The sequence below is a fragment of the Thamnophis elegans genome, chromosome 11 (genome assembly GCF_009769535.1).
Source record: "Thamnophis elegans isolate rThaEle1 chromosome 11, rThaEle1.pri, whole genome shotgun sequence".
NCBI classification, from domain to species: domain Eukaryota; kingdom Metazoa; phylum Chordata; class Lepidosauria; order Squamata; family Colubridae; genus Thamnophis; species Thamnophis elegans.
The window spans coordinates 8,011,962-8,035,054 of record NC_045551.1 but is presented as its reverse complement, the minus strand read 5'-3'; the positions used below and the strand labels follow the sequence as shown (position 1 = coordinate 8,035,054).

Below are 23,093 nucleotides of genomic sequence, written 5' to 3'. Positions count from 1 at the left end.
GACTCGCTGGTTAAAAAAAAAAGTATAGAAGGGCAAAAGCTTCACCCTTCCACTTGTTTCCCCCTCGCCCCGCCCCCAGCGCGAGCCTTTAACAGCTGAGCCAAATGCGCACGCGACGCTCCCCCCTCCCTCCCAGGTGTCCCCTGATTGGTATTCACGGAGCGGACTCGCTGGTTAAAAAAAAAAGTATAGAAGGGCAAAAGCTTCACCCTTCCACTTGTTTCCCCCTCGCCCCGCCCCCAGCGCGAGCCTTTAACAGCTGAGCCAAATGCGCACGCGACGCTCCCCCCTCCCTCCCAGGTGTCCCCTGATTGGTATTCACGGAGCGGACTCTCTGGTTAAAAAAGAAATATAGAAGGGCAAAAGCTGCACCCTTCCACTTGTTCCCCCCTCGCCCCGCCCCCAGCGCGAGCCTTTAACAGCTGAGCCAAATGCGCCCGCGACGCTCCCCCCTCCCTCCCAGGTGTCCCCTGATTGGTATTCACGGAGCGGACTCTCTGGTTAAAAAAGAAATATAGAAGGGCAAAAGCTGCACCCTTCCACTTGTTCCCCCCTCGCCCCGCCCCCAGCGCGAGCCTTTAACAGCTGAGCCAAATGCGCCCGCGACGCTCCCCCCTCCCTCCCAGGTGTCCCCTGATTGCGGACTCGCTGGTTAAAAAAAAAAGTATAGAAGGGCAAAAGCTGCACCCTTCCACTTGTTTCCCCCAACTCCCCCCCCCGCCCCTCGCCCCCCGCCCCTTCAGAAGGGAAGCTGAGCGCACGTGCGGCGGCGTGAAGGCCGGGCGCGCGCGCGCTCTCGAACTGAGCCTGCGCAAACTGGGCTTTTGGGCGCTAGTCGAAGCCCTTGCGGGAGCGAGCGAGAGCCTTTTCGGAGCGAGGCGGCGTGTTTGTTTTGTGGAGGTTCTTTCAGACTCCTTTAAAGCCAAAGGGAGCCAGGTGGGAAATCTCGTTGGGAGAGAGGAAGGGTTGGAAGTGCTGGACCGCAAGCAAACGACGTTCGTAGGTGGAAGCTGGCTGGGCTGAATATCCCCCCGCAGCCAGACACACCCACACAGATAATACACCCACCCCCCCCCCAAAAGGGCAGAACTGGCTTGTTTGCAGGAAGTTGTTGGCTACAATCCGAAAAGAAAACAAACGCCATTGACTTCAGTTGGGGTTGCTCGCAGATAAAATGCAGAATTGCATAAAGAGGCTTTTTTTGGGGGGGGCACGTTCAGTTATGTGGACTGAACAAACAAACCTACTTGCAGGTTTGAAAAGCAGCCTGCCAGTGCCACAGTTATGAATTCCCTCACCTCAGTAAAGAAACTCAATTAGAGCCGCCTAAATATGAGCTTAGTCCGCCTAAATATGAGCTTAGTTTATCATATGAATGATTCACTTCAGAGTTTTTACCTCCCTTGGTTGTGCAAAGAACGGAAAATTAGTAAATGGGACCTCAACGTGGCTGCATGGGGACACACACTTGTATTTTTTTGGCTAGAATTAAATCAGTGCAAAGTGAGGTGATTTGAACCTGAACAGGTAATTTTTTTAAAAAAAAAACTTTCATCTATCCTAAGTAGAAGAGTAGAAGATGAATTCAGTTAAAACTGAATTCAGGTGATTTGAACCTGAACAGGTAATTTTTAAAAAAAAACTTTCATCTATCCTAAGTAGAAGAGTAGAAGATGAATTCAGTTAAAACTGAATTCAGGTGATTTGAACCTGAACAGGTAATTTTTTAAAAAAAACTTTCATCTATCCTAAGTAGAAGAGTAGAAGATGAATTCAGTTAAAACTGAATTCAGGTGATTTGAACCTGAACAGGTAATTTTTTTAAAAAAACTTTCATCTATCCTAAGCAGAAGAGTAGAAGATGAATTCAGTTAAAACTGAATTCAGGTGATTTGAACCTGAACAGGTAATTAAAAAAAAAAAACCTTTCATCTATCCTAAGCAGAAGAGTAGAAGATGAATTCAGTTAAAACTGAATTCAGGTGATTTGAACCTGAACAGGTAATTTTTTAAAAAAAACCTTTCATCTATCCTAAGCAGAAGAGTAGAAGATGAATTCAGTTAAAAAACGGACGCGCAGGATTTCTTTTCCTAAGCATACACATAAATATAAAAAATGTTACAAATGCAGGTCTAGGAGTCATTGTTCAGAAGGAGTGTAGCTAGTGCAGAAAAGTTAAATCAGATTTTGCTTAGGATTCCTTGTCCTTGTGTTTTGTAATTTCTGTATTGCTGAAGCTTTTTAAAATTTTATTCGTCCAATTAATATAGCTGCCAATCTCACAAATGAGTCATTAGTGGTGGCTCCCAAAAGTATATGTATGCTCAGTTTAAGATAACTGAGTGATCTGCAACTTTAGACTTTTAATACATTTGTTGCATTTTTTAATAAATAATTTGGAGTTCTCTCTGAGCTTGGTTGTGCATACAGGCATTTTCATTACCTGACAAGGATTAATGTCTACAAACAAACATCCAAGCATTAAAGACGTAACAATTTAATCCTGAGTCATATACATTCTATTCTATTGGTATATATATTTTAGATTTCTGGTTGGCAGGAAGAATGGCCAATCATTTCAGATATGTTTTAAAAATGGTAGTGAATATAGTGGAGATCAAAGACCGATGTCGTCTATTTACATGGAATTTTGTGTAAAACCTTTTCATCCGTCTGTGGTCAGCTCATAGACCGCTGTGCTTGCAAACAATGTAAATAAGTTTTTTTGTTCAATATTGCCTCTCCTCTATACCAGGCTTGTCAAACTCGAGGCCTGCGAGCCGGATGCATCACATGCTGGCCACGCCCACATCCAGTTTAGCACTGGGGGGAAAAGTTTTGATACCTCAGGTGACACTGCCGGGACGACGACGTGAGGATGTGAGTTTGACACCCCTGCTCTCTACCAATCAACAGCGAATCAAACTTATTTTATTGCATAGCATACTATAGTAGTACAGTAATAGAGTATTAGTGTTCTAGAACCTTTATACTAATTGTTAAAGGTATTTAGAATGTACTTTTAATGGGAATATTCAACACAAATAAAAATATTTATTTTCAGAAGGAAAGAACTAAAATTTCTGAACTATGGGTGGATTGCACTCATAAGTACTGAAAAAATAAAATGAACTTTTTTGAAGCAAATTTGGATATATTTTTTAATGGGACTTTTTCTTTAGAGTTGAGGTGGGCTTCAAAAAGATATTACTATCTTTTTGATTACTATCAAAAAGATATTACTATCTTCTGGCGTTCCTCTATTATAGTTTTGGTTTATACCAGTGGTGGGATTCAAATAATTTAACAACTGGTTCTCTGGCCTAATGACCAGCTGGGTAGGCGTGGCTCTGTGGTAATGTGACTAGGTGGGCATGGCCCTGTGGTCATGTGACTGGGTGGGAATGGCCAACTCAACATCACTCAGGTCGATAGGCACTTCGCCTTAGCTGTTACAATGTAATGAGGGTTAACCAGGGAGGCAGTTTCTGTAAGCAAGGCAATAAATATTAGGCTAGAAACAACACCAGAATGTTTCCTTCCTGCCTTCCTTACAGGATTAGCCCTGTAAAGTGGGGAAAAAAACAAAAGGAGATTTCTTCCAACAATCGGTTCTCTGAACTACTTAGAAAGTTACCAACCGGTTCTCCCGAATAGGTGCGAACTGGCTGAATCCCACCACTGGCTTATACTAAGAACTACTGCTTATTAGTATAGATAGTTTTCGGTTAACAATGTTAATTGGGATGAGAATTTCCATTGCTAAGCAATATGGTTGTAACTTATTAAGGGCAATCCTGGACTTCTCCTTGCCGTTGTTAAGTGAAGAAAATGGGTTATTAGGTGAGTTCTAGGCAGCTTGCATGCAGACTAGCAACAGAGCTGTTGTCAGGTGTGCAGTTGGCTGTTGTGAGTATGGAAAGGCTGGGTGTGATTTTATTGAGTGACCTGTGACCATCCTTGCTGACTTCTCTTTTGACTTTCTTGTGAAAGTCAGCAGAGAAGATTGGAAGTGGCCATTGACTGGGATGCTGCAATTTAGACATGTAAGCTGGTTGCCAAGCACACAGATCATTTCACGTGAATGCAGAACAGACTGTATCTCAAGGACCAGTTCTAAGCACCATTCATTTAGCCCCATCTGTAACATTGAACAGTTGGTGAATGAGTGTTTGTTAAATTAAGGCTGTATGTATTTGTATTCTTCCATTGCTTCTTGACCACAAGTAAAGCTCTATGGCATTTTTGATTCTGCTGTCCTAGGAAATACTATTTTGTTTTTCATTTTGTTAGTGTAAACATGACAGATCAAGAACAGCGAATGAACTCACTGAAGAAAGAAGTGCGGTCACTATTGACACCTATCAAGGAAGGTCTTACCCCTTGCCAATTAGAACAAGAATACAAGTTTATGATAGGAAAAATGCTTCCATTGCGTATGCTGGGTTACCATTCTGTTATGGAACTAGTGAAGGACATGCCTGATACTGTTAACATATCTCCAAAAAGAGATGGTACTGTTATTCTCAAAGGTGGGTTTGATTTTAATCTGGTAAAAGTAATGTTTAAAAAGTATGTGAATATTTTAAAATATGTACAGTGTTTTAGACTTGTGATATCTTGCAAGCCTTGGTCATTATGACCAGCAAACAGTAGCAGGGTTCTTACCAAACTCTGTTGTACATCTATTAGATTGAAAATAGTTTGTATTTTCCTTTACACTTTTTTAAAAAAATCATAATTTTACCTTCAGCTAATAAGAGCTTTCAGAGCAGCCCAAAATCTGAAACATGACTTGTAAAGGTCAAAAGCCCAAAAAGGTGGGAGAGAAAATTGCAAATGAAACAGAGTCGAAAGCTGTGGGAGTGTTTGTTTTAAAAAGTTCAATAATGCTAGACTTAAGAGTGGGAGATTATGACCTGCAAAAATTAGAAAAATATCTGTGCCTACAGAATGCAAACCGTAGGAATTAGTACTGTGATAATAAACGTTATTTTTTTCTGTCTTTCAGCGATTGCTGATGAATCTACCAAAAGCATTGCGAGCTTGGTTGCCAGACAAAAGAGCAGATCTAAGCCACAACATTCCAAACATAACCCAAACTTCTCTTTGCCTTCCACCTTTTGCTCCCAAGTGCCTTTGCACCCCCAGCATTCTCTAAATTTGCCTCGGCATGGGGGAGGTCCTCCTATTCTGCCCCCTGTTATAAAAAGTGAGCTGAAGGAAATGCTCAGATTTTCCCCCGTTTTGCTCTCAGATTTTGACAAAGCCTTTACTCAACGCTTTGGACGCAAATTTGAATTTGTGCGTTATGGATTCTTCTCAATGTTTGAAGTGCTGAATGCAGCTTCGGATATTATCCAAATTGTGCAAACAAGAGCAGGCTCTCTGTTGATGTTAAAAGAACACCCTCTTACGAAGCAAGCAGAAATGTCTGAGTGTAAGACAGCGTTTGTTTATATTCAACTGAAATGTGAATGCTTATATTCAACTGGAATATATTTATCACACTTTGCTTATAAAGACTTTGAGAATCGCTGGAAAATATATGCTGTAGTGATTGAGGCTGGTGTTTTACCTTCTGAGAGCATGTACTTTTTTGAGATGATAAATACAAGCACTCTCGGTTGTACCTAGAGGAGAAATAGTAATAGTAGAATTGCTCAGTGCTTCCTTAGGTTGAAGCTTACAGCAGCTGGTTGGATTCACAGTAGGAAAATTAACTTACTGAGGTTAAGGCAAAGAAAGGTATATTTATTACAGTAGTCTTTGTTGGAAGGTTGATTGGTTAGATTTATGCATATCATTGCAGGTTACATATATTGATACAGACGTGAATCTGCATATGTTTATTGTCCCAACTGCTTCTGGTAAAAGATTAATTTTGCTGCTTAGAACTTTTAACATTGACTGGCTTGAAATAGAAAATGGAGTTATGTGTAATTACTGCTGACATTTTTATCCTGGCTTTCTTAAGGCAAAATGGCAGTCCAGTCATGTGAAACAGAGCAAACTTTGCCTTCTGCTGTACCAGAACCTGTGGCAGAGATGCCTTCTCCAATCCTGCCAATGGATGCTCTGTGTTCAACCGCAGACCAGAAATCTGATGATTTGCAAATACAGATGAAACTAGTTGAAAGTCCAAAAGAGAAAACTGAGGTGAGGATGAGACAATAAGAAGTAAACATATTATACCCTATGTCAGCGTTCCAAGTATCATGTAGAATTAAATCAGAGTCCAAGGCAAAACGATCCTTAAAGTTCCAATTTAATAAAGCAGACATCTTAGCACATCTGTGTTAATCCCAATTCTGGAAATTACCTCAGAATCCCACCCAGTTAAAAGTTCATGATCTTGTCCCCACACCCACAATCCATCACATGGTCCAATCTTCTTCCACACTGATGTCTCCACCCAGCTGCTTCCGGTCAGGTGTAAAAGTGCGGAGACAAAAGATGACCTTGGCTTCTAGAAAAGAATGACAACAATACATTCCACAATCCTACTCCTGTCTATTCCCCTCTCCCATCAACTATACTAAAGAAACAGCATAATGAAATAAGAGAAAGTGTGGCAGGCCAAAATTCTAAAAGGAATATAATTGCAGGCCTGACACCCTACACATGACTGGAATGAAGGATGCATTTGGATCATAGAAATTCTCTGGCATGGAATGCCTTTTCATTTTATACAGCCAACATCAAAAACTGACTGGGAAATCAATTTTAAATATTACTCTCAGCCAAAATAACATTATAAGCATATCCACATACATATAACTTTTCAATGCAGCTATAATTCAAATGAACAAGTCCCACTCTTCATTTATAATTTAATATGAGCTGCAGTGGCGCAGTGTTGGAAAGCAGTACTGCAGGCTATTTCTGCTGATCACTGGCTGCTAGCAGTTTGGCAGTTCGGATCTCTCAGAGTTGACTCGGCCTTCCATTCTTCTGAGATTGGTAAAATGAGGACCCAGATTGTTGGGGGCAATATGCTGACTCTGTAAACTGCTTAGAGAGGGCTGTAAAGTACTGTGAAGTGGTATATAAATCTGATATTTGTTCACTCCTATATATCAGCATCTCTTATGTTTAAATGGCTATTTAAAAATCTTGAAAACATCGCTTTGGCCGAGAAATGGATTCAATGACAAACCCCATCCCCTAAACTCCAAACCCTATCATTAGGGGAAATTTTTATTTTAAATGGTCTTAGTGGGTATTTCCAGGTATTTAGGACCTTGCTGCATGTACTGCTGGCTTAAGTTTTGCCAGTATGTTATCTTTGAAGATATATGGCCATTTACAAAGAAAGTTTAACACTTCAAATTGGTTATCAGTAGTGGAAAAGCTGTGGCGCTGTTTATAATGCTGAATTGCACCCTTAGCATCATTCACCTTCATCCATGGGATTCTGGAAGTTGTAAAGTGCATTTAATCTGTGAAGATTTAATGGTTAATGTAATGCGAGAATCCTTACGGGCATTGGATATCTAACTTTAAACATCCTTGCACAGTATAAGGAGTTTAAATGTTATCTTTTTAAGCAATCAAGTAAAGTTCTGGGGTGCTACACAATATTCAGAGAATAAGTCTGTTTTCTAATTATTCCTGGGTCAAAAGGTAGGAGTTACTAATTGAGCTTTCAACATTTATTTTTGCTTTATTACAGACATGTTCACCTTTTAGTATGATAAATTTATTCTGGGCGGCTTACAAAAAGAAACACGAGAAATATATATCCAACTATTTAATATAAAATTTTAAAATAATTCTTGAGAAAGACAATACTAAAGCAAATGGATGTTGAAATAAAATTACCTTAACATATATCAATCTCATTTGAGTAAGCCCTTCTTTTGAAACTTCAGCCTAATCTACATATGCCTCTAACTAATGTATATTTGATTAATACAAATAATATGAGCTTACTTCTCAATATTGTTACTTCACTTAAAAATGGAAAATTAAAAGAAACCTAAAATGCTTGAAAAGAAAAATCCTTTCTCCCAGCTTATCACTGCAATCCAAAAGTTGTACCTTACCCTTTCTCCCCTCAACCAACAAATGTTATTAATTACTAATTAACTAGTGTACTGATTTACATAACTATTTAAATTTCTTTGTATTGGCTTTGTATTAATTATGTATAGAAAGTATTTAAATGTTAACAAAGATCCAAATCTTTATTTTACAACAGGTATTTCTTAGCCAAGTCTCTTAATTAAAAATTCCTCTCAGGGGCCTGCTTCCAAATATTTGATTTCTGTTATATAGGGTTCTGGGAGATTAATCTATCAGAAGAGTTTTCTCTTGTTTTACTTTTGAATATAAGATTATTTGCAATATATGAAATTTTAGGAACCAAGAAACACTATACTACATTAACTTTAAAAAGAAAACATCTTGTTACTTAGTGATTAATGTTTTGCATGGAATGAGACTTCCTTGTTTCTTGACTGCTTCTGACAATTGGGAAAGATCTTTATTTCTTTTCTGTTCTGTTTTGATCTCTCTGAATCCTCTCTTGGAATCCTCCGGCTAGCCACAGTGCTGAATGCAGTAGCATGATAAGAAGATTTTTAATCCAATTCCAGCATTTTCTTCAATTTTAGATTAGTGCATAAGTATATGGACGTACTTACTTTCACTCTTCCCCCTCAAAGCTCAAGAAAGAAATTAAGATTGCCTTGGCCCAAAAAGGACCTGGAGGAATTGTCAGCTCAGAACTTAAAAAAAAAATTAAAATTGTAAGTACTGTACTCTGTTTGGCTGTAGTTTGTATTTTGAGGATGACAACCCAGAGAACATAGATAGGATCCATTCAGGGATAAAGTGAAATGCTTTGAACTTAGTGGGGGAAAAAAATAACATTGCTGCCCACCAGCTTTACATAAACTTTTGTGGACTTACCAAAATTACCTGGGTGGGGGAACAAACCCACACATATTTCTCTACCTTCACTTCTATCTATCACTGAAAGGCTATTGAATTCCTATATATACAATAGTGTTGGTTTGGATACAAACAATATTTGCTTGCAAATTCTCATAATTAATGTGAAGTTCAGTTTCATCATCTAGGATCGCGATGGTCTCATGGGGGTGGGGATGCTGTTTTCGCCCTCCCCTGGCTCCAAGAAAGCCATGCGCATGTGTGGGGCAGCAGGGGGAGTCACGCGCGCATGCGCAGGGGGGTATGGCCCAGGAGAGAATTAAATTATGTGGTGGGCACGCAAGTGCTTTTGGCACCTGAGGTGAAAAAGGTTTGCTATCACTGATCTAGGATATCTTACATTTGCTCTTCGGATCTCTCATATCTTTTCCATAGAAATCCTATATGAGGTCTGGAAATATTCTATAGGAGCACTTTGACTACAAGAATGCCTTGCTCAATTTTTAAGGCTGGTGAAGGTGCACCAGGACTTTCAATATTATTTGTGCTACCAGGAAGCTGAGATTTCCCTCCTCCTTTTATTCTTAGGAACTATAATCTGGTTTGCATTTACTCTCCAAATGAAACTAGAATTCAAAGAATACCAAGATTAGTGCAAAACCACCTAGTTTTCTTGTTTATACTTCAATCAAAGTAATAAAAAGTATACTTGCAAAAGCACAAAGTAGACAAATGTCATATTGCTATGGTCAAAGTATAGAAGTTTTATTTGAGAATAAAGAGTACTGGTATTGAAATATTTTTTAAATATTTAGATAACATATCAATATTATTATTATCAATATAATATATACAATAATGTGAAATCACAGCTGCCAGTTCCTTAACTTTTATTGGCCTACATATACATCCAGTTCTTCCCAAGAACCTAGGATGTTGCCATATATCAAGATAGTGTATGTCTGAAAGCAGTGTGGCATTTTGTAATTGATAGAAATTTTGTCAATGCGTAAAGTTTCTAAGATTCCTTTGGTATAGTCCCAGTGCTGATAACTACTGGGACTACCATGGCAGATTTATGCTACAACCCATAACAGTATTATTATGATAAGTTGCAGATTTATCTTAAGATATTTAAACTGAATTTCACATTTTTATCCACCTATTGAATCTTTCTTAAGCACCTGGGTTAGGGAGATATTATTTGATGTGATTTCATCACAGGCTGTAAACTGTTCCAAGTAAATTATCCTCATCATTATTTATATCCTACTTTTATTTGCACCACTCAAAGCGGCATATATAATACTCCCATCCTCTACTTTCCTCCACAATAGCAAACTTTGTTAGATATGTCTTTTACTGTTTGGCACACAGTTGTAAATAAGCTTAACAATCATTCTGTGATTTATTTTTAAGATTATAGCCCAGCACCCAAATGGCCTCCATGCTTCCAAGTTACCTGGAGAATTTGAGGTAGTAGTTGTTCATTTATTCAGATTTATTTGTGTTTATTGCCTTTTGCACCTGCAAGTGTTCTCTTTCTCTCATTCTATATGACAACTGTTGCAACAAATAGGAGAGTGTATACTCTAGACTAAAGTAGCGCAGTGTTTAACCCCACTGCATAGATTTCTAGTATAAAGAAACAGTTAATACATACCATCACTTGACAGTGTACATGCAGATAATCCCAGGTGCAGAGACACTGAGGCTCATAATTCTTGGTTTCATATACTTCTTCCTCTATGTTGTGAATTTTTATTTGGAAATGATATAGCATTAGTAATAGCAAAATAGGTTTGTTATTCAGATGTCATTTTAAATCCTGGTTTGCAAATTCATTTTATAATGTTAGCTAAGTTGACTAATTTAATCATTCTTGCAAATTTAGCCATGGATTTCTGTTTTGATTTCTTAATATTTTTTTTTGTTTTATCTAGGAGTATTTTCATGAAAAATTGGCAGTCAGAAAGCTGGGTTTCTTAAATTTGATGGAACTTATTGGTGCCCTTAACGATGTTCTCCGTATTGAATGCAGAGAAGGAGAAAAAGATTGGCTCATCTTTGACATTGATTCACAAAGCTTACCAGATGGTAAGTGGAAATCCTAGGTGCACAAATCTTCCAGAATAACGGGCCCCTTTACAGGTAATCCCGGAGCATTCCCTTAGCGATCATTCAAAGTTATGTGATTAGTGCTCCCTAGCATTTCCGAACAAGGCTCAAAACTATGAATCTTGCAGCACCACAGCACTTGTTCGCCCTTATGAACAACTGCAGAGGCTCTGCAACATTCGTCCTGTGGCTGAAATGGGGCTTCTGAGGGGTGGATTCACCCCTCAGAAGCCCCATTCAGGTGTCTAGAGGCCTTTCCCGGCACCTTGCAGGCTGAAATTGAGCTTCTCAGGGGCAGATCCGCCCCTCGGAAGATCCGCCCCTCAGAACAGGGCCCTCAGAAGCCTTGTTCAGCTCTCTGTGGGCCTATCTAAGCCTGTTGCAGGATGAAATGGAGCCTCCAGGGGCTGGATCCAGATCTGGCCCCTGGAAGCTCCATTTTGGCCTGCAATGGGCTGCGGGAAGGTCCGTGGAGAACCGAAGGGAGCATCGGAAGGGTGCACAAGGCTGGAGAGGACACTACTTGCTAGATCTCAACTGAGCCGAGGTGGCGCAGTGGTTAGAGTGCAGTACTGCAGCCACTTCAGCTGACTGCTAACTGCAGTTCAGCGGTTCAAATCTCACCGGCTCAAGCCTTCCATCCTTCCGAGGTGGGTAAAATGAGGACCCAGACTGTGGGGGCGATGTGCTGACTCTGTAAACCGCTTAGAGAGGTCTGAAAGCCCTATGAAGCGGTATATAGGTCTAACTGCTATTGCTATTGCTATTGCTATCTTCACAAGGTAAGTGAACCAGCGCGGCAGGTTGGGGGGAGCAATTTGGACTGAGATATTTCAGTGGGTTGCGGAGGCCCTGGGTGTTCTTAGACAGAGGCCTGTTTCATTGGTAGGCCCCTCATGGCTTTCCCCACCCTGAAATGCCTTATGTGCACTTGATGAGCCTCGCATTCGATTAGTGAATGCGTGGGCGAAAAAAGGGAGTGATCTTCCCTCGCACGAATCCTCGGGTTACAAATGGAATGGGCAGGCTCCATTACATTTGTAACTTGAGGACTGCCAGTACTTAATTTAGCTTTATAGATTTATAATTATTGAAATATTTGCAGTATAATTAATAAAAATAGGCATTTACATTCTTATAGATGCACTTTTCCCAGTTACTAAAGAACCTGAATTGAATTATGGTTTCAGTATGCTATTAAACTGCTTCCACTTAGTGATTGTTCTGGGTGTACAATATGTTGTGTATATGTTTACAATGGGAAGTTGCAACATGTATCCATTTGTTCTCTTGAAAAGAATTTTAGTTCCAGCATGGACCTGTATATTATTATACAAGTAGTAAAGTATATTTATTTATTTGGAAATTTTATATTGCCATCTACTTTGTGACAGTGACTCAAGGTTGCTTATAGAAAATAAAAAGACAATATAAAAGAAATAAAAATAGTAAAACAATACCCCGCCCCTCATACACACACTCATACCAGCCATCTAATGGGCTACATCCCTCTTTGGGTTCCCCAGGCCTGCTGGCAGAACCACATCTTTAGGGCCTTCCAAAAGAGTTTCAGAGTGAGGGCCAGTCTAATTTCCGGAAATAGGATGCTCCAGAGGGAAAGAGTCACCACGGAGAAGGCCCTTCTGGGTCCTCCAGATGTATCTCTTTAGGGCAGTGGTTCCCAAACTTGGCAACTTTAAGACTTGTGGACTTCAACTCCCAGAATTCTCCAGCCAGCTCTGGCACTGCTTTAGGGGATGGGACTGGCAACATTCCTTGCCTCCCCACTCTAGTGAGTCTGATGGACGTGACTGCAAGAGATGGTCCCTCAGATTACCTGGTCCCAAGCCATGAAGGGCTTTAAAGGTGACAAGGGGTTTTGTGATACTTATTATAGAGGCTTTGTGACATTTATTTAATATTGGAGGAGGTGTGAGCAACTGTAAAGATATGGCTTCTTTTAAATAATCTACCACCTCAAAGATTCACTGTTAACTTTACAGAAACAAACAGGGATGAGGTCATCTAGATATTGCTAAATATAACTGAACATATCCTTCATTGGCCAGAATGCTCGGAATATGAGAAGATAATGTGTGAATGGGATATCACATCACCAATCATTTGGTGAGAGCACGATTCAATGAGACTGACTATGTCAAACTTCCCTCTGAATAATACATAATGGTTATAATAAATTACATGGTTTTAATGATAAAACATTTAGAATTTTATTGTTTTTGTTCTAGCCTAAAATGCTTGCTCTGTTTGGGATCATCATCAGCATTTGATGTTCTTCAAAGTATATTTTACATAAGATGCAAATTTGAATTTAAAAAAAGTTTGTTTTTCCTGCAGACGATAAAGCACGGTAGATTCCAAGGAATCTAATAAATGCTATATGAAGACACTTGACAGAAGGCTTATTTGTACACTTAAATGTCCTTGCATATAAAATTGCTCTAGTTGCATAGTCTACTAAAGCAGTGTTTCTCAACCTTGGCGACTTTCAGTCCTGTGGACTTCAACTCCCAGAATTCCCCCAGCCAGCTATGCTGGCTGGGGGATTCTGGGAGTTGAAGTCCAAAGGACTGAAAGTTGCCAAGGTTGAGAAACACTGTACTAAAGGATACTGAATAGCGGTGAAACATGAATCAGTGCTAGTTGTAGCTTGTATTTCACTAAAATCAGACAGGTTTGGTGTAATAAAGTTTGGATATGAAACTCAACTTTTAAAGCTTTAGTAGCTTAATGAAAATAATGTTATGGTTTTATGCTTTACAGTTTTTATAGTTCAGGTTTGTTTACTGTTGTTATGAGCCAAATAATTACAAATAATTAAAAAGCTAAATAACACCCCCCAAGTATGATTTAATATGGCTTTTTCGGGGGCAGGTAAAAATCAGAGGGCTTTTTTTCTCTGTTCTCCATTTCCGAATGCACAGAGCAGTGACAAAGGCATGGTTTTCACTAGGAAATCACTGCAGGAATTTGGAGTGTATCCCACTGAATTTACTCTAAAATTAAAACAGCCAGATTAAGCAGTGTTGTTTAAATGTATCATTTATAACCGTTTTTTTTTTAAATTTATTGTACAGCATTCCTGAATATAAAATTTTCCTTATTTTTGAATTAAAATTTCTGTGTGTTTTAATATCAACTATATTGTTTCTACAGACGAACAAACAAATGGTAAGATTTCTCAGTCTGGTTTATTAGCACAGCAGGAGGCCTCTGAAGAGCAAGAACTGCCCACTTGGGATTCCCCGTCTGAGGATTCTAAGAAACTGGAGACTCAGTTCAATGTAGTAACAACGATGTTAATGCCGGTACGGTGATACAATAATAATAATACATTTTTATGTAATAAAAGAGCATTTAACTTTAAATTTAAGTGCAATAAAATCAAAGTTGCATAGAGAGATAACAGCAAGAAAATCCAAGAAAAGGCCAAGAAAACAGAAATGGCTTTGCCTGACTTCAAAGTGATATTGATGGGGGTACCAGATAAATTTCTGGGAAAGTATTTACTGTGTGAGCACCACCACTTAAAATATCAATTGCTGTGCGCAATGCCACTCAGTGGGCCTCTAAAGAAAAACTCAAAGTCAAGTATTCATTTGTACAGAGAAGTAATCTTTTGGTACTCTGTACAAGAGATGAAGCCCCAAAATGAGGAAAAGAAGGATGTTAAAATGGTTCCAAAATGGAATGGGAGCTATTGTAGTATCGGTATGGCATATTCATTTTTTTTTTCCAATTCCATTTAGTAGTCTCAACCATATTTTTAATATGACATTGCTAATGCACTTCCAAAGGCCATGTGTAGTCCAAATGAGAATGTATTAAAACATGATTAGCTGAAGCCTGGCTATAATCTGTCCTTTGATGTTTGTGTGTGTATGTTATAGATTAGATATTTTAAGCTGGGGAAAAATGCTATAGCTTACAGAAGCGACCTGTTTTCCAAGAGACAAAAATGGATCATGAAAATTACCAGACTCTGAATCTGATCCTTCAGGGAGAACACATTTTATCTATAAAAGATAGAACTTAAATGATATAGACAAGGAACTGTTGCAAGGTCCTTAACCTTATCCATGTTGAATAGCTTTTTTAGTCTCATAAAATCCATTACTATTTCCATGTACTAATTTAGCTTACTCAGTAATTAAATTAGATAAAAAGTAATAGAATTAATTATTGGGCCAATTACTGTTAAATGAAACTTTTCAATCAGGGTCAGGGTTCAATTTTGCACATTTCCTAAAATAATTTTTGACAGGAAAATAATGTGGGAACTCGAGTCTTATTGATTCATCCTCTCCTCTCTGGAATACATTGATATATTTTGAAAAATCCATTGCAGAAGTTCGGCTCTCAGAATTTTTCAGCGATTCCATTATTTCAGTTGTAAATTCAGGAAGGGATGCTGAGACATTGCTGTTCAATTTTTTTCAATAGATGAGTTTGAGGATCTTGGAAGTATGAACTGATTTGGAGTTAAATTATTATTAGTCTAACAATCAATTCTATTGCTTCTTTGAAAAAAAATGTGGGATAATGTTGGAGAGTTTTTAGATATTAAGATTCTCGTACCTTTCAAGATTTCCACTGATTTAATGCAGATTTTTAAATTTGTTCATGCTATTTTGTCTAGTTTTTATTTATTTATTAAATGATATATCAAATGAAGGTGGGAGATGTGGAGAAACTTGTAGGAATATCTTTTTGAAAATTATATTCAAGTTACAAAAATAGGGCAGGCACTATATTACACTGGAGACAAATTTCTTGTGTGTCTAATCATACTTGGCCAAATGAAGTATTCAGTTCAAATTTCTGTGTATATGTGTTTTGTAGAATAACGGAGTACACACAAGGCAAATATAATAATGCACACAGTTCAGATATAAAGAGTTCTCAAAAATCACAAAACTCAAGCGTCACAATGAAAAAAATGAAAGAATAGCTTTTATGTTTCCTTGCATTGGTTTTTTCACGCAAGATTATTAGTCCTGAGTTTTATGTGATTCTTTTTTCTTTCCTTGCATTTGCAGCACCTAGGCATAAAGAAAGATAACATTATACAGGAAATAATGGAAGAAGAAATACCGCCAGATGCAGTTCAAGATCAAACTCTTTATTGTCTCCCTAAGCTTGATAAGAATGCTTTTGTTGCGTTATTCGTGGAAGACATTGTGTCCCCTTCACAATTCCACGTCCGGATTTATGGTGGAGAAACTTCTGATGAGCTGGAAAATATTATGTTTGAGATGAGGTTAAGATATATTTGGGGTGTTTATGAGAGTTCTAGAGATACCTACTTTTGCACAAACTTTACTAAAATTGAAGGGAGGGTGAGAATTAACTTTGTTTTTGTGTATGGATGCCTATAATCCAGTGGTTCCCAAACTTGGCAACTTTAAGACTTAAGAGTTCTGCTGGCTGGAGAATTCTGGGAGTTGAAGTCCATAAGTCTTAAAGTTGCCAAGTTTGGGAACCACTGCATAATCCATAACTCTCAACCACTTGCAGTGCAAAATGCTCTCAAAATGGTTATCCATGCACATTTCAAAGTGTGAACTTTCAACATTTCATTTTTGAATTGTCATGTTTGTTTGAAAAATTGTGGGGAAGAACTTAAACATTGTCATCATTTTTCAATAATTCAGATTTTTCACAACTTGTTTGTATCAATTCCATAAGGAAAAAAATGGCAAATAAGATTAGGTAGAAAACATTTTTGCAGGCTTAAAGAAAATAGAAAATATGTCAGAGCTTTGGCAGCGTGACTAGTATTATGAGGTAAATCCAGGAGCAAAACACAGCACATACCACACAGTGCCTTTAGACAATTAATGGTGCTTTATATGCAAATATATACATATATATTTGCATATAAAGCACTATTAAACTCTTTATTGTCTCCCTAAGCTTGATAAGAATGCTTTTGTTGGATTATTTGTGAAAGGCATTGTGTCCCCTTCACAATTCCATGTCCGGATTTATGGTGGAGAAACTTCTGATGAGCTGGAAAATATGAAAAGCGTTCGGAGACTACAGCTAGTCCAGAATGCAGCCGCGCGAGCGATATTGGGTGTACCGAGATACACCCATATTACACCTATCCTCCGCGAGCTGCACTGGCTGCCAATTGGTCTCCGAACGCAATTCAAGGTGTTGGTCATTACCTTTACATCCCTACATGGCTCAGGACCAGGGTATTTGCGAGACCGCCTACTGCCACATACCTCCCAACGGCCGATAAGATCCCACAGGGTGGGCCTCCTTAGGACGCCGTCAGCCGGACAGTGTCAGCTGGCGGGGCCTCGGAGGAGGGCCTTCTCTGTGGCTGCTCCGACCCTGTGGAATCAGCTACCCCCAGAGGTCCGGACCTCATCCACCCTCATCGCCTTCAGAATAGCTGATAAGACCTGGCTGTTCCGGCAGGCCTGGGGCTGTTGACCTTATTATGTAGGGTCCAGCCCCAATCAGAACGTATGTGTGTTGGAGAGTTTTTAAATCTTTATTTTTATTTTGTTTATTTTTTTCTTTTCTTGTTTGTGTAAGCCACCCGGAGTCCTCCGGGATTGGGCGGGCCTATAAATCTATTAAATTAAATTAAATTAAATTAAATATTATGATTGAGATGAGGTTAAGATATATTTGGGGTGTTTATGAGAGTTCTAGAGATACCTACTTTTTATCACACAGCTACGAACACAAGGAGAGAAAATGAGATACATGATGAGTGATATACAACGAGTGATACGCAAGAAGAGAGGCAGCCTCACATGGCCTCTCTTATAAAGACAGCTTCTTACAGTAACCCTGCTGACTAATCCTCAATTCATCATCTTGGTTTGCAGCCTTACATTGGCTGGTCAGCTTTAAATCATCATTACCCTGACACTCCTTCCATTTAAAGCTGAACAGCTGAATACTTTAACATATTCCCGATGCTTTCTATTTATATTATGTCCTCGCCTCCTGCTTTGGTTACTACTGTGACTGCTACAAACGCTGCTACTACCATTATTACTATTGCTTTTCCTACGTTCATTATCTACTGATTCTGTACACTCTGTCTCATTAATCTCCATTAAGTTTTGTTTACCATTTCTTGGCTGGATATCTTTACTTTCTCTTTTCACTAACCCAATCTCCTCTCTTTGGTTTATCTGCCTACCTGTCTTTCGCTTTAACTTCGGCTTCCCCCATTTATCTCGTTCCTTAGGCAATGTCCATATCTCCTGGTGATTACCTACTCTACCCACCTACTCTAACCCCATTTGCAGTGAACCGCTCAGGAGGTATAACTTCCCTGCACCATTCAGGTCTCCTAGATATAACACTGTTTGCTTGTCTTGTGTATTTTGTTCGTAGCTGTGTGGTAAGGGATTTCTTCATGTGTATCAGTGGTGGGTTTCAAAAATTGTTCGAACCTACTCTGTGGGTGTGGCCTCATTTGTGGGAGTGGCTTGCCACCCATGTGACCGGATGGGAGTGGCTTGCCGCCCATGTGGCCAGATATGAAGATGCCGACGACACTTGTCAGAACCACCTTAAATTACCTCACACACAGCACTGGCCTGCATAAGAATAGGATGTAAACTTGTTTTTTAAAAGGCATCTTTGGTTTGCGTTAAAACAACTTCAACACACGCAATGTTCTGATTGCACCACAAACGCAGTAGTCATCCTTACCTTTCACAGAGGCACTGAGTTTTATAAATATGAGCGTGATAGTGCAGAATAATCATATCCAAGGACCAGTGGTGGGTTTCAAAAAACTTTTGGAACCTCTTCTGTAGGTGTGGCCTGCTTTCCGGGTCCACTGGTGGAACCTCTTCTAACCGGTTCGGTAGATTTGATGAACCGGTTCTACCGAACTGGTGCGAACTGGTAGGAACCCGCCTCTGATGTTTATGTTTGTATATATTTGTTTATAAACCACTATTAATTGTCTAAAGGCTCTGTGCTGTGCTTTGCTCCTGGGTTTATCTCATAACACTACTCACCCTGCCAAAACTCTTTGACAGGTTATAGGCCCAGTCCAGACAGATGGCCAGAGTGACTAGATAACCTAGCCTGCTATTATGTATAAACCCACCTGTAAAATATATCATGATATGAGATATGGGGAGATTGTTTAAGATGGCCAGTTGGGGCTTCAAATATTGGCACTCCAGCTGCTTCCTAGTCCTCATCTCAGCGTTTGTTCTGTGACTAGGAAAAATGCTCTGCTATGTGGGAGCAGCAAAGTCAGTCCTTAAATCTATCAGACAAGATGAGTGAGCAGTATAAGATACATGTATTCTTCACGAGAGAGGAGGGATTTCCTACCAGTGGGATTTTCAGCTTTTCTCCAGATGGGAGAGAAGTAGCTCATGGAAATGAAGCATGTCTTTGTTCTAGTATTTCACTTTATTTTTTATTTTTTTTAAAAAATATGAGATTGGTTAAAAAATAGGATTTTTAAAACTGGATACTTTTTGCCAATCCAAATAATGCCCCAGAGACCAATTCCTGTTTACAAGAACTCCCATGAAATGCAATCCAGCGCACTTCAGTACTCATCCATGTTTATAATATTGTAGGAGGAAAGTTGTATTCATGTACGGTAGCGAAAAAACAGGTTTCTGGTAGCACCTTTTCAGACAGCAGAGCTGTAGCTCGTGTAAGCTTATGCTTTTTAATAAATTTGTTAAATTGAAAAGGTTGTACCAGACTCCCCCCAGATATATAAGAAGCTACAGTGGTGATACATTTGAATCTTCTCTTTCAGACGATGCTATTCTAGTACATATGTAGCTAATCGTTACGTCATGCCTGAAACCTTCATCCGTCCTGGCCAGCTTTGTTGCGTAAAGAATTCAAAAGAAAAATGGTGGTACCGAGTTATCATTCATCGACTCCTTAATGACCAAGAAGTGGAAGTGTTTTACCCAGACTTTGGAAATATAACAATAGCTCAAAAATCTTCACTGAGGTTACTCAAGTAAGTAAACCAGTGGTAGTCAACCTTTTTCTACCTACCGCCCACTAATGGAACTTTCTTGATGGAAAAATGTCCTTACCGCCCACCAGTTTTTGCGCAAGTGCGGAATATTCCTCTTTTCCCTTTTATTACAAACCAAAAACAATGCTGTATTAGGTGCCAATTTTTATTAAGTGTCACCATCAAAAAAAATTCCTTTTCCTTCCTTCCTTCTTCTTTACCTTTCTTATAGTATTTCACTATATCAAGGATCTCTTTTTCCCTTTTTTTATTTTCTCCTCCTTCCTTGACTTATTTCTTTCTTTTATTTTATAAGATAACAAAATTTAATTTAGGGGGCCACACTAAACACTGCTTACTCTCCTCCTTTATTTTATCCCTTTTTCTCTTCTCTTTTTTTGTTAATTTTTTTTTATCTTTTCCTTTTTATCTCCTTTTTTTACCTTCCTTAGGGCAATGTACAAAAGTAAGGCTGAGCTAGTTAAGCCCACTTCTTATTATTAGCCAACAACAATTCTCTCCTGCCTATAACTTTTCTTTCTCCTATTTTGCAACTGCTCTGCTCTGCTTCTGCCTGTCCCTGCTATCAGTTTCCACTCCTCCCCTTCTTCTTCCCACGTGTTTGCTTGTTTGCGTGCATGCGCACTTTGGTTTATTGATGTTTGTGCTTGCACCTGTCCACTCGCTCAAACGGAGATTTTAACCTCTGAAGTCCCTACCGCCCACCTGGAATCCCAAAATGACCACTAGGGGGCGGTAGGGAGCAGGTTGACGACCCATGAAGTAAACTACCTTTAAAGTTGTATAATGACATAAAAGACTTTCATTACCCCATTAACCCATGCTATAGTTTAGGCTTAATGTTGATTGAGATTGGGACATTAATCTGGCAGTCACTGCAATGAAAAATTAAGATCCTTATTGTCTTCTCCCTTTTGTGCCAATATCAGATATACATCAACTTTTATACTGATTACATTTTATGATTATTATTTTTATGACCCCATAATTCTTTAATTTGGGGTAAAGTTGGGGCAACTAAACGGAGTTGAGGATTTACTGGCCAGCTGCCCTTCCTAATGCCTACATGAAGTTTGCAGCAGATACTTTCTTTTTGCGTCCTGAAAGAAAAAACATCTGCTATTACCTAGGATTGAACCGTCAACCTTCTGAGTGGAAGGTGAATGTCTTTACCACATGCTATTCTCACTTTCTGATCATTATTATTATAGCTTATTGAGCTCAGGATCCATTGGAAGGCCAGGAAAAGCTCATCCTTTCTCCACCTCCTTAAAAATATGTACAGGGTGGAGTGGAGTGTTGGTTTTATTTTTTGGTTTTTTTAAGAGAGAAAAACTCCACTTATGCTACAGGAACAATTTTACAGGAAGTCCTCTATGCACAGCCAGTTGCTTAGTGACTGTTCAAAATTACAACAACCTAAAAAAGGAAACATGACCTGGATTGGAAGTTCTGGCTTTAGGTCCCCTCTCCAGTCATGTGAACAAACTTTGGACATTTGACAATATTGCTGCATTTATGATGTTGCAGAAAATGACAGGCTTTAGACTTCTCAGGATACAGGTAAAGTTTATTTGGCAGCCAGGTTCAGAAAGCTAGCCCATGGCTTAGCATTGCAAGTTCTGAACAACCTTCATTATCGAAGCACGCGTTCTTATACATTCTCAAAAGCATTGCAACACGGAAATACTTAACACATTTCTTAGTGGTTATTTTGAGGAGAAAGCCTTATAAGGAGATGGGGTCTTACTTCTCCTTTTGTTTCAGGTATGGCTTACATGTTATTAACGAACTTTAATTGAACCTTGGTCTTTTGACATAGGCTTTTGACATAGAGACATCTTGTGGTTGGGCACTGGCTTCCTGTTTCTTTTGCAAGCTCCAACTCTTGTCTATGTGGCTTTTAATATAGAAGTAAAGGAGCCCTAAGAGGCTGTCCAGCCTGACCTAGTAGGTTTCACACTTAATGTCCAAATCTCACTTTATGTCTGCTTTATCCCCCCCTTCTAGACTCTTATTAATACCCACAATTGAGTCTAGCCTGTTAGATTAAAAATACAAGTATGCAGAATACAGAATAGCAAATTAAAGCACATTTTATAGCACATCTGGCTTTTGGCAAACTACATTCATCACAAACCATTGCTTCACTTAAGAACTGCAGCGTTTGCTTAATGACTGTAACATTTGCTTTATAATCAAGGTATTCATTTAACAGCTCTCAAAAATGTCATAAAATCATTTTATGACCATTACAAGATACTACTCTAATGGGCATCATATGTCAAGAACTATTTGTACTTCAGTTTGTACTTTTAGATCACACAGGGTTGGCCTCCTCCAGGTTCCGTCTACCAGCCAATGCCATCTGGCTACTACCCGGGGGAGGGCCTTCTCTGTGGCAGCTCCAGCCCTCTGGAACGAACTCCCCGCAGAGATTCGGACCCTCACCTCTCTCCAGGCCTTCCGGAAAGCCGTTAAAACCTGGCTGTGTCGGCGGGCCTGGGGTTGATGAGTTCCCTTCCTCCCTCGATCTGTGTGGCTGTTGGTTGTTTTTAAATGCTTGTATTTGTAGTTTTTGTGTTTCCCTTCCCCCCTTGGGTTTGTGAGCCGCCCTGAGTCCCGCTGGGAATAGGGCGGCATATAAATAAAACCTAAACCTAAACCTGTAAACCGCTTAGAGAGGGCTGAAAGCCCTATGAAGCGGTATATAAGTCTAACTGCTATTGTTATTGTTATAGTTTGATTTTAGCCTCCCATTTTGTTCTTGATAGGCTGATAAGTTAGCCATTAATCTGACATTTTAGACCATGTTTAAAGTAAGAGATATAAGACAGGTAAGTGATATAGCTCATCCTTGACTTATGATGATTGGTTTAACCATCGTTCAAATTTATGATGACACTTAAAAAAATCATGACAGGTCCTCACACGACCATTGCAATGTCCTTACAGGCACGTGACCAAATTTGGGCATTTGGCAACCAGGATGTGTTTATGACCATTGCAGAATTCCAGGGTCATGTGATCGCAATTTACAACATTCCCAGA

The 23,093-nt window shown here is 39.2% G+C and overlaps 1 protein-coding gene across 1 annotated transcript in view; it reads left to right on the top strand.

Annotated features, from left to right (window-relative positions):
* Positions 1–735: 735 nt before the first annotated feature.
* TDRD5 (tudor domain containing 5) overlaps positions 736–23,093 on the top strand; it is a 36,388-nt gene continuing 14,030 nt past the window's right edge. Inside the window, exons 1-11 of the mRNA XM_032226853.1 lie at positions 736–936; positions 2,757–2,881; positions 4,295–4,533; positions 5,013–5,441; positions 5,979–6,160; positions 8,671–8,754; positions 10,319–10,375; positions 10,843–10,996; positions 14,195–14,346; positions 16,078–16,298; positions 19,809–20,021. Of these exons, the coding sequence (XP_032082744.1) occupies positions 4,302–4,533; positions 5,013–5,441; positions 5,979–6,160; positions 8,671–8,754; positions 10,319–10,375; positions 10,843–10,996; positions 14,195–14,346; positions 16,078–16,298; positions 19,809–20,021 (1,724 nt within the window). The 5' untranslated portion in view covers positions 736–936; positions 2,757–2,881; positions 4,295–4,301. The remainder of the gene's footprint in view (positions 937–2,756; positions 2,882–4,294; positions 4,534–5,012; positions 5,442–5,978; positions 6,161–8,670; positions 8,755–10,318; positions 10,376–10,842; positions 10,997–14,194; positions 14,347–16,077; positions 16,299–19,808; positions 20,022–23,093) is intronic.